This window comes from Aquarana catesbeiana, linkage group LG01 (assembly GCF_042186555.1).
Source record: "Aquarana catesbeiana isolate 2022-GZ linkage group LG01, ASM4218655v1, whole genome shotgun sequence".
Taxonomy (NCBI): Eukaryota; Metazoa; Chordata; class Amphibia; order Anura; family Ranidae; genus Aquarana; species Aquarana catesbeiana.
Genome location: NC_133324.1, coordinates 550,836,118 through 550,848,194, shown reverse-complemented (window position 1 = coordinate 550,848,194; position 12,077 = coordinate 550,836,118). Strand labels below are relative to the sequence as shown.

The 12,077-nt window shown below is 41.6% G+C and overlaps 1 protein-coding gene across 3 annotated transcripts in view; it reads right to left on the bottom strand.

Annotated features, from left to right (window-relative positions):
• PGPEP1 (pyroglutamyl-peptidase I) overlaps positions 1-12,077 on the bottom strand; it is a 144,530-nt gene that overhangs the window by 87,307 nt on the left and 45,146 nt on the right. For 2 of the 3 annotated variants that reach the window (XM_073595850.1, XM_073595869.1), the window contains one exon: positions 9,120-10,776. In XM_073595850.1, the coding sequence (XP_073451951.1) occupies positions 10,584-10,776 (193 nt within the window). In that variant the 3' untranslated portion in view covers positions 9,120-10,583. Of the gene's footprint in view, positions 1-9,119; positions 10,777-12,077 lie in introns of those variants that run through there. The other variant, XM_073595859.1, reaches the window with a different exon arrangement.

The following is a 12,077-nucleotide window of genomic DNA, read 5'->3' as shown; positions in this document are numbered from 1 at the left end:
GATCGCTGCGCAAATATGGTGTGACACATTATATAAAATTTTTTTTTTTTTTTGATGTTTGGGGGGGTTCCAAGTTATTTTCTAGCAAAAAAAAAAAGGTTTTAACTTGTAAACAAGTTTTAAAAGTGGTTAAAAAGAGGATCTGAGGGGGGGGGAAAAAAAAAAAAAAAGGGTTGGTTGTTATAACTCTTACAACTCTTGTTATAACACATTTCTTGGAGCCTTCACCATGTGTATGTGTGAAAAACAGGTGATACACACAACCCTGCCAGCCAGTACCTCACAATTACTAATAAACCGATAGACAATAGCAAAATATAAATGACACGCAGATATCAAACACATAATTAATGTTACCATTTATTAAAGACCTGAACATATGCATTTCTGATTATACAATTTATGACAACGTATTGTGCAAAAGTAGTAGACTGTCACTAGGTTAGCTGGTAAATAACGTATTGCAGTCTAGAACCAATTTATGCCTTTTAGAGCAAGAGGTAGAATTTCAGTTATGGCTGTATGCAAATGTACGGAGCCTTAAGTTAAACATTAAGGCCATTTTTTGTTCATTTCTGAAAAGGCAGTAATTCTATATTCAGCCCATACATTGCAGATTTTTTTTCTGACAGTTTTGTGTAAGGCACTGACGAATTAGGGTGAATATAAAAACACAATATATACAAACTGCAGAGGTAGTCAGATGCGGTTTCATATATTAGAATTAACCAGAGAAGAAAGCAGTGACAAATAGCTGGCAACATGTTGTTCGGTCGGACGTTGTTCCTGAAAACATTTAGGCTGCTAGAAAAATGAGAGCTATATATTTTGGGTTGGGTTGTAGTTCTATGATTTCTAAATCATTGCATTCATTTAAGCACTTCAGCCCCCGGAAGATGTGGCTGCTCAATGACCAGAGCATTTTTTGTGATTCAGCACTACGTCTCTTTAACTGACAATTGCGCGGTCAAGTGATGCTGTACCCAAACAAAATTGACGTCCTTTTTTCCCACAAATAGAGCTTTCTTTTGGTGGTATTTGATCATATCTGTGTTTTTTATTTTTGCGCTATAAACAAAAGAGCATCATTTTTTTTTTTTTTCAAAAACACAACAAAAACACAGTATTTTGTACCTTTTGCTATAATAAATATCCCCAATTTTTTTTTTAAAAAAAGCACTTTTCCTCCGTTTAGATATAGAGATATATATTTATTACACACACTTCTACATATTTTGGGGAAAAAAAAAAATAAAGCCCCCGCAATAAGCGTATATTGATTGGTTTACGCAAAAGTTATAGCGTCTACAAAATAGGGGATAGATTTATGGCATTTTTATTTTATTTTTTTTACTAGTAATGGCGGCGATCTGCGATTTTTATTGTCACTGCGACATTATGGCGGACACTTGACACATTTTTGGGACGATTGACAATTATACAGCGATCAGTGCTATAAAAATGCACCGATTACTGTATAAATGTAACTGGCAGGGAAGGGGTTAACACTAGGGGGCGATCAAGGGGTTAACCATGTTCCCTGACTATGTTCTAACTGTAGGAGGAGGGGACTGACTAGAGGGATGACAGATCGTGATTCCTAGCTATTAGGAACTCACGATCTCTCTCTCCTCACAGAACAGAACAGGGATTTGCGGGTCTATACATACACACACACGTCCCTGTTCTGCATTTCATGCCCGCGATTGCTTGTGGCCAGCAGTCGAGACCATTGGCACCCCCGCAGTGCAGCAGGCTCGCGCGCCTGCTATCCCGCTTAAAGAAGCCAAAGTATAGCTACGGCAGCTTATGGGATTATGCTGACCTGCCACAGTATAATGACGGCGGCTGGTCGGCAAACGGTTAAATTAGGAGTACCATCTCTTTAATGTGGTGCACCACAACTGCCTGTCTAAATTAATTTTATCATCATCTGGATTTATCAAATTAAAACAGAAGAGAGAGACTAAAATAGAGGTTCCTATTGCAAATACATATAAAATCACACTGCTGTGTCATACTTTGCAAACTGTAATTTAACAGAGATGATCAGTATTAAAATTAGATCTCTCTCTCTCTCTATATCTCTCTATAACCATATCGATCTATAACCATATCTATCTATATCTATCTATCCCCATCCTTCTTAAAAGGTGCAACACCACACAAGAAGCCCATAATCAAAGCTTAATTTAAAATAATTTTCTGCTATTGGAATTTCATTTTTTTTCCTCTTCTAGCAGTTTCTCTTATTACAAGATGGGGACCCATCAATGACTATAGCAGGAATGTCTTTACACTGGCACTACCTCCCTCATTCCTTAGTGACAAGTGAGAAGTTTGCAAAATTAATTATAATGTATATAACCAAGATGCTGGTTTTATTTGTATTCATATTCAGCAAAATCTGAGTTGAATTAACCACTTGACCTCCAGAAGATTTAACCCCCCCCCCCCTCCATGACCAGGATATTTTTTCGCGATATGGCACTGCGTTAAAGGGACAATTAAGCGGTTGTGCGACACCGTACCCAGATAAAATGTACGTCTTTTTTTCCCCACAAATAGAGGTTTCTTTTGGCGGTATTTATTTGATCACTTTTTTTTGTTTGTTTTTGCACTATAAAAAACAAAAGACAATTTTGAATAATAAAAAAAAAAAAAAACCTCCCCCACCCCCCCCCCCCCAATTTTTTTTTTATACTTTCTGCTATAAAACAAAAAAAATCTAAATCTCATCAAAAGTTAATATGTATGTATTCTGCTACATGTTTTTGGTAAAAAAAAAAACAAACAAAAAAAAAAAAAAACCCTTAGACTTACCGGTGACGGTATTTCTACAAGCCTTTCAGGACACCACCTTGGAGAGAACGTAGCTCCACCTCTGAACAGGAAACAAACACTGCGTAAAATTGGCTGCTTCCACCATGCCATTGGTTGTTACTGAGAATTCCTCTGCCATGCTGGAAGATATAAACAGACAATTACCGAGCCCAAGGATTATAAACTATACATAATAACCTAGGGAGGGAAGTGGGCTGCTGTCCTGAAAGGCTCGTAGAAATACTGTCTACTCCCTCCGCCTTTCAGGACAGCACCTTGGAGGTGATAATCGAGAACTTACTTCAGCGTGGGACCACTGCTTGTAAAACCTTTCTGCCAAAAGGACTGGTCTGAGGCTGACCATAGATCCAACCTGTAGTGCCTTAATGAAGGTTGAAAAACTGGATAACGTGGCAGCCTTGCATATCTGCTCTGGTGATGCCCTAGCCCTCTCTGCCCACGTAGCCGCCACTGCCTGTGTAGAGTGAGGCAATATACCCTCTGGAGGTTCTAAACCCAAGGACAGGTATGCTTCTTTAATAGCCTGTTTTAACCACCTTCCTAGGGTACTTTTGGAAGCTTTATCCCCTTTAGGACTTCCTTCCATTAGGACAAAAAGAGAAGATGACTGAGATTCTGTTACTTCCAAATACTTTAGGAGGTACCTTCTGACGTCCAGAGTATGGAAGGCTTCTTCTCCTGACCCAGAGGTCATGGGACAGAAAGTAGGGAGTATGATCTCCTGTGTGCAGTGAAAAACCAAAGACACCTTAGGTAGGAAGGCTGGATCTGTCCCCAGCTGTCTGGAAGACATCTCATAAAAGGGCTCCTTGATTGATAATGCCTGTATTTCACTGTATTTAAGTTTTGGTTCGCAGAACCAAAAGATAAATCCCACTTGGGAAAAATAATAAGAGGCCTGGGCCCCAATTTTTGCCATAGCCTAAAAAAAAAAAAAAAAAATCTGACTATCAAGGGTTCCCTTGACAGGGTTTTTCCCAAAAACTGATAATGCAGCTACCTGCGTCTTGAGAGTACTTGCTGCTAAACCTCCATTCCTTCCTGGAGAAATTCTGAAAAACTGAAATAGTGCTAACGAAATTAAAAGTTCTTGCTGGAACACCAGGAATTGTAACACTTCCAGTACTTTGAAGTAAATAGCCCTGGTGACTTTCCTGCTTGCTGGAAGGGTGTTAAGTTTTTTCTGATAGCCCCCTTTTTGCTGGATCTGGATGGAGAATCTGACCCTGACCCAGAAGGTCCTCCCTGATTGGTAATCTCCAGGGAGGTTTTGCTGAGAGATTCAGAGGGTTGAGAACCAGGGTCTCTTTGGCCAATAGGGAAAAATTAGGATGAAATCTGTGGACTCCGTTTTGAATTTTGCCAACACTCTTGTTATTAGCTGCAAATGGGGGGGGAAGTGTAAGACAGGGGGAAGTCCCATTTGTGAGCTAAGGCGTCCACTCCCAGTGCTTGATCCTGCCTCTGGAGAGAGAAGGCTGATGTTTTTGCAATTATTTGGTTTGCAGAGGTCCACCTAGGGAAGGCCCCAACTCTGATCGTTTTGAATAACTCTTGCTTTAACGACCATTCCGCCTCCCTTACTTCACTTCTGCTGAGAAGGTCTGCTAAAGTGTTTTCCGTGCCCTTCAGATGGACTGTGGACAGCAAGGCCAAATTGTCCTCTGCCCAACTCAGTATTTGGTGAGATAGTCCCATCAGGGTCTTGCTCCTTGTGCCACCCTATTTTGTTAGTTATAATACTGTTGTCATGTTGTCCGAGAACACCTGGACATGCTGTTCTTTTAGGGTCTGCTGGAGGCTTAGATAGATAGCCTTTAATTCCTTCCAATTTGAGGCCCTTCTTGCCTCTGGCTTGGACCAAACTCCCTGTGTTGTCTGCTCTTCGAGGTGAGCTCCCCAACCCCATGCGCTCGCATCTGTCATTACTCTCCGCGTTACTGGAAAAGTCCAGGGGAGTCCTTTTGAGATGTTCCTTCGGTCTCTCCACCACTAAAGTGACCTTTTTGTCCTCGTTCCTATTTTGAACTTCTTTTTCAGAGGTTCCTGGTGTGTCCAATTCAGCAGAATGTCTACCTGCAGATGTTGAGCATGTAGCCTGGCCCACTGCACTGAAGGGATTGCTGCGGTTAACAGACATAAAACTCACATGGCTTCCCTTACTGAAACCTCTGTGTTGGTTTGAAGTGTTCTTAAAGCCAACTGCATTCTTTTTCTCCCTTCTCCCATGGGAAAAAGATTCTTTGTTCTACTGAATCTATTTCATATCCCAGAAACCTTGCTCGTTGAGACAGTATCAGATTTGATTTCTGGAGATTCAGAAGCCAAACATAGGCTGTTTAGATGTCCCTGGGTTACTTGCAGATTGACCACTACCTGATCTTTTGTTTCTGCGAACAGAAGTAGATCGTCCAGGTATGGTACTATGGAGATCCCCTTTAGTCTCAGGGACACCAGAGCCTCTGCCATCACTTTCGTGAACACTCTGGGAGGGGGAAGGGCAGCGCCATGAACTGAAGGTACCAAGCCCCCCCCCCCCCCCCAAGTTGACTACTGGTCGCAGGAATTTCTGCGATTTAGCTGCAATTGGTATATGGAGATAAGCATCACTTGATGGATGTCACGTAACAGTTGGGGGCGAGTACATTTTTCACAGAGAAAATCGTGTCCATCCGGAACCTTTTGTACTTTATGGATTGGTTCAGAATCAGACGAAATTTCCCAGATGGTTTTTTGATCAAGAAAATGTGGGAGTACAAACCCCTTCCTTCTTGGTCCTTCGGGACTTGGGAAATGACACCCTGTTGGATCAGTTCTCTCAGAAGAGACGTCATCGCCAGGGCTTTTTCCTGATCCCTTGGAAGGTTTGTAATGTAAAACAGACGTGGGGGTGTCTGAGAATTCTAGCCGATATCCTTGACTGATTAGATTCAGAACAAACTGGCTTTTTGTTGCTTTTTCCCCAACCTGGCCGGAAAGCCTGCAACCTCCCGCCTACTGGTAGATGGTCGTCATTGCTTTTTTTGAAGGTTTGCTTGGGGTGTATAAAAAAAAAAAAAAAAAAAAAAAAAAAGGGAGGGAGTACCCCTCGTCTGCCTCAATCCATTTGAGGATTCCAGGGTCTTTTCTGGGTCTGATCTTTTTCTTTATGGGCTAACTGAAAAGGACAAAAATTCTTCCTTTGCTGCACCATTTTCTTTTTCTGCAGAAAGGCTTTCTTCTTGTCCGTCGTTCTATCAAGGACGTTTTCTAATTCTGGTCCAAACATCAGATTTCCTATAAAAGGGAATTCCGCATAACTTTAGCTTTGAAGGGGAGTCCCCTTACCAGGTCTTAAGCCAAATAGCCATCCTAGCTGAATTAACTAGGGCTGAAGACCTGGTCAACATGCTAATGGATTCCGAGAAGCATCTGCCATGAATTTGACTGCTCTTAACAGGGTAGGGATCGAACAAATCTTTCCTACCTACATGGCTTTTAAGTTGTTCCAGCCAGCATTCCATGTTTCTGGCTACTACTGTATCGGCCATCGCCAGCTTTAGGTTATACAAGGATGAGTCCCAGGCTTTTTTTAAAAGTGCGTCTGCTGTTTTGTCCATGGCGTCTTTAAGTACGCTCATGTCCTCAAATGCTAGATCAGTCTGTCTAGACACTTGGGAGAAGGTGGCATCAATTTTAGGTCTTTTATTCCATACCAACGCTTCATCCTCCTCAAAAGGAAACCTCCTTTAGAGGGCTCTAGAGAGGGAAAAAAAAAAAAAAAAAAAAGGCTGTCCTTATGCTGGATCCTTCCATTCTTTAATTGTATCGGTCAGAACTTTATGGACAGGAAAAACGGTTTTGTCTCTAGACTGGACTGGGAGCTCTGTTCCTGGCTGGAACTCTGGACCTGTTTTTTCTTAAGGTACCGTACTGTCCCTAGGGCCTCTGCACCTCTCCTACCTAGGCCTGGCCAGGAACCTGACCGCCTGCATCCGCCATCGCTGCGGACGACTGTCTCCTCCATCCCGAGCGCCGCCTGTTTGTTCCTTTAATGCAGCTACTCTGGCGTCCATCGCTCAGGAGCAGAAGGAAGTCCCGGCCAGATGACCCGCCCCTTCCTCCTGCTTTCCAGCAGCTGCTATGCCCCCCGTTAATGACGTCACCCGCCATCCCGGACTCAGCGCCGACATGCCGAGACCTGGCATAGACGTTCTGAGCACACCCGCGGCCCCCCACCCCGAGCACCCGGGGCGGACGAACACCGGCGGACCCTTAAGCCTGTGAGCCGGCGAAGGCATGGGCCCCGGAGCAACCCACCTCTTGTGTGGGAGGGTGCTGGGCTGGTCTGATACAGAAACAACAAAGGTAGTGCCCAGCAGTGCATCCACTATGGCAGAGGAAACACTAAAACTGATAGCATGGTGGAAGCAGCTGATTTTAAAGGGGCGTTGCCACGCAGAGTTTCCTGTTCAGAGGTGGAGCTACGCTCTCTCCAAGGTGCTGTCCTGAAAGGGGAAGGGAGAAAAAAATTCCAATAAGCGTATATTTATTAGTTTACGCAAACGTTCTAGCGTCAAACTATGGTATATATGCAAGCAATTTTTTTTTTATATACAAAATATATATTATACTAGTAATGGCGGCAAAAAGCAACTTATAGGATGACTGCCATATTGCGGCGAACAGACACTGACACTTTTCGGGAACCAGTGATACTAATACAGTGATCAGTGCTAAAAATATGCACTGTCACTGTACTGACACTGGCTGGGAAGAGGTTACACATCTAGGGTGATCAAAGGGTTAACTGTGTGCCTAGCTAGTGTTTTTGTGTACGGAGTTTGTCAGGTGCTTTTACTAAGGCAAGAGATTTTGCAGGAACACAAAGTCCTCCCTTCCTCCTTGTCAAAATGGAGATCTGTCTTGTTTGCAGAGCCCCGTTCTGTGTATTTCACAGAGGATCGGTAGTGCTGGCAGACATCCAGTGCCCAGCACCTGCATATAGGCTTCTGCTGTGAATGATCACAGCAGAAGCGGCCTGTGCTCCTTGCAGGCGGAAGTGCACGCAATTCTGCACAGGAGAGCCAGCCTGTAGCAGTAAAACTGCTATGGGCGGTCTAAGTGATCAAAAAAAAAAAAAAAAAAAAAAAAAAGAACTCTGGGGGATAGTTTTATCCCTTCTTGCTATGAGTGGCGCAGGCAACTTTATTCATCTGCACACCCCAACTATTTACTACATTGCACCCTGCATCCCCAAAATCTGTGATGCAAGTAACAAATACCTAGAGTTGACCCTGTTCCTACCCTTTAAAAAACTTTACACTTGGTTAGCATGATGTACCAACAGTAAGTTGCATGAAAATGAAAGTGAGCGATTGGGAACTGGTGAGTACTAGCACCCTTTCTTTGGAGGTGCAGGGGGCACCACATGGGGATTGGGTGAAGCATTTTTAATTTTAATTATATTATGAAAAAAAAAAAAAAAACCAAAATCTAATAACTTGGATTTCTAGAGGTATAACACAAGGTGTTTAAATGCTTCCTACTTTGATAACTTTGAGCAACGACTTTGATTATGGAATCAAATGTGGGCGGTTATGAAAGTTAAAGCAATATCATTAATGCTAAAACAAATCATATACAGCAACATTAAATTGGAATTTCTGTAAATGTATGTTGTATAGAGATTATGCATGGCTCACGGGCAGCAGAAAACTAACCATTTTTGTCAGTGGCTAAAAGTCTCACATCTCTATACCCTCTTGACCACACAAACATTTAACAGGAATGAGAATGCAAGCAAAATCAAGAATGGAAATCTGTAACATCAGACTAAAAAGCAAGGCTCCGATATGGAGTTTTAATACTTAAGATTAAATTTGCAGAAATAGCACTTACATTCTTTTTGGTAACATTTTGCCAATGAATCATTCTGAACAATGCCAGGTTACTTATACAACCCAGGTCCACAAAAATCCATTGAGCCTAGAAGTTGATGATCATAGCAATTATATTCAGGTAAGTGTCTATGATTTCAGGCCAGTATCTGTGTGAAAACTGCCAGCCTCAGTCTATTTTTCAAGCAGTTAAGATTAACCACTTGCTTACTGGGCACCTAAACCCCCCCCCCCCTCCTGCCCAGACCAATTTTCATCTTTTAGCGCCGTCACTATTTGAATGACAATTGCGTGGTCATACAACATTGTACCCAAAAGAAATTTTTATTTTTTCCCCCACAAACAGAGCTTTCTTTTGGTGGTATTTGATCACCTCTGGGTTTTATTTTTTTTGTAAAAAAAAAAATGTAAAAAAGGCCGATTAAAAAATTATACAAAACAGTTTTACATTTTGTTAATAAATTTTGCAAACATGTAATTTTTCTCCTTCATTGATGTACGCTGATGAGGCTACACTGATAGGCTGCATTGATGGGCACTGAGAGTCGGCACTGAAAGGCACCAATAGGTGGCACTGATCGGCACCGGTAGCTGACACTGATAGGCATAACTGCCAGGTGGCACTGCTGGTGGGCATTGATAGGTAGCACTTATGGATTGGTGGGCACTGATTCGTTGCACTGGCAGACGGTACTGGTGGGCACATATGAGGTGGCTTTGCCTCTTCCTCTTCGGGACCGATGTCCCTTCAACAGAAGCCGGTGTTTTTTATTCTCCTCACGCTGTCAGTGCGAGAAGAAAAAACAAAAACAGTTACCGATCTTCTGTTTACATCACGTGATCAAATGTCATTGGCTGACAGATGATCACGTGGTAAGGGGCCGGGATCGACCCCTTACTCCGGATCTGTGATCATCCGAGTCTCATTGACTCAGTGATCACAGGGCGCGAAAGGAGCGTGCAAAGGGGAGGACGTCTACTGATGGCCTCCCAACAAAGCAGATCCGTGCTGTAGTAGTCATTTGGCTATAGCATGGATCTGAAGGGGTTAAGGCTTTCTGGCTATACAGTCTAGAGGGAACATCCATACTCTGATTTTTCCCACAAAAAAGTGTACTGTGTGTCAGAAATAATTATGTAGCAAAACTATATTGTGCTATTAGAGTTATTTATGTGTAAAACAGTCACAAGTCCTCTGGTAATCAGAGACAGGTGGAAGGGCCTAGAAATGACAGCAATAAACTGTTCCATAACAATATTCTTTACAAAATCCTCACATGCTCAAGTCATGATCCCTTTTGGCTTTATAGATTTTAACCTAAAAGGCTTTTATTGTTTTGTTCTAGGTGTATTAACAGGAAATGATATCTGGACCATGAAAGACAAAAAAACTATTTAATTACAGTGACAATGACACACACACCAAAAAAAGGTGATCATCTGTCTTTAGGAATTTTAGAACTAGCCAAGTGATCATTTTAGTCCAGTTTCAAAATCCCAAGGCAGTGAAAGCTCACATATACTAAAATTCTCCCAGATGTGTATTTTTTTCCTTTATCTAGGTGTTAAAGCTGTACAAAAAGTAGTTTATTGTGCAATTTACTAAATCACATTAATGCACCATAATTGCATTGAAAAATTATCTTAATTTGCATCTTCCCTTTACCTTAAAGATAGTACAGGTAATTGGTTATTTTTGGCAGTGGTTGGAAATAAGATTTTAAAATATTGCAAAGAGGACAAAACAAACCTTATTTAAACTAAAACATTTTCAGTGTTATAAAAGCACATTATCATTTTCATGTTTTTGTCCCCCTCTTTAACAAGTCTGCTGAATTTTCCATATACAAACTTTTCTTGTCAGTGGTTTTGATGGCAAGTGATTTCATCTTCTGATTGCTCCAGCATGTCCAGAATAATATTTAAAATGGTCTGTAAAGCACGGCCCAGTTGTGAAGCTGTATACGGCTTTCCTAGAGGAGGCACATGGATGAACACAGATTTGCCCTGACTCTTGTACAGAGAGGTATAGTAGGTAAAGTCACACAGGTATCTACAAGGAAAAAAAACAAAAAAAAAAACAAAAAAAAAAAAACAAAAAACACAGCCAATTACAAATACAGCAAAACTATCATGCTGGCTAGATCTGTACCAACCATATCTGGACCTTTTCAGGGATTTACTTTACATTGACAGTATTTTTAGCCACAGAGTACCCAGATTATTTATATTAAAATACAGCATTGGCATAAGATAAAACAATCACGGCTGCTTGGCGTCTTAAAGTGTATATCTATTTTTGCAGCCTAGGTGGGATAATATCTACTTTATGTGTGTTACATGTTCCCATTCACATAGCATAACCTAAAAAAAAAAATGAAATAAAATTAAAATTCAGCAGAAGAAAAAGCACTCACATGAAGAGAAATTGGATGCAGGAGGATACAGAGATGTTCCTGGGTTGGAAGTGAGGTTCCCCCCTCCATTTTCGGTCCTCCAGTGGCCACTACTTCCTGTTCTATACAGGATGTAATATGGTCTCTGACACAGAGACTTCACTTCCTGTGTAAATGTGTGTTTTAGACACTTAATGTGGTTTTCTCCGCCTTTTTGCTTTGTTATACCTCAGAACTTCCTCTGTGTCCTATTGGTTAATTTTTGGCGCCAATATGGTCTGCCACACCCCCTTCCCTCCCCTTTTGGCACCAAAACACACTATATAGCAGTTGCTCACTCACTTCCAACCCAGGAACATCTCTGTATCCTCCTGGGGACTTACATCCAATTTCTCTTCAAGTGAGTGCTTTTTTCTCTGCTGTAATGTTATTATATTCACTCCTATTGAAGCACCAATATACCTTTTAATTCTCCCCCCCCCGTTATTTTTTTACCATAGGCTCCCCCCAGTGCATTCTACATGGTTCTTTATGGACCATTGAGCAGATATGGTCTATGGGCTCTTTGATGCCCTCTGATGGTTGCTGCAGTGTGACTATTTATCACTGGCTAGTTATTGGCTTTTTCTTTGTTGCAACTGAACCGAGATTGGTTATAACTGGAAACAGGTATACATCATCTTGTCCTCTTACATTAGGACGTCTGTATGCACATATACATTTTTTTTCTTATTTTTCTCTGTTATTTTTTACCATAGGCTCCCCTAGTGCATTTTGCACGGTTCCAGATGGACCATTGAGCAGATACCATATACGGGCTCTTTTTTGCCCTCCTATGGTTGCTGCAGTGCGACTATTTACCGGCTTTTTCCTTGTTGGAACTGAAGCCTGAATTTGGAAGTAAATGGAAACAGGTATATATCATCATGTCTTCCTACATTAGGATTTCTGTGTGTAT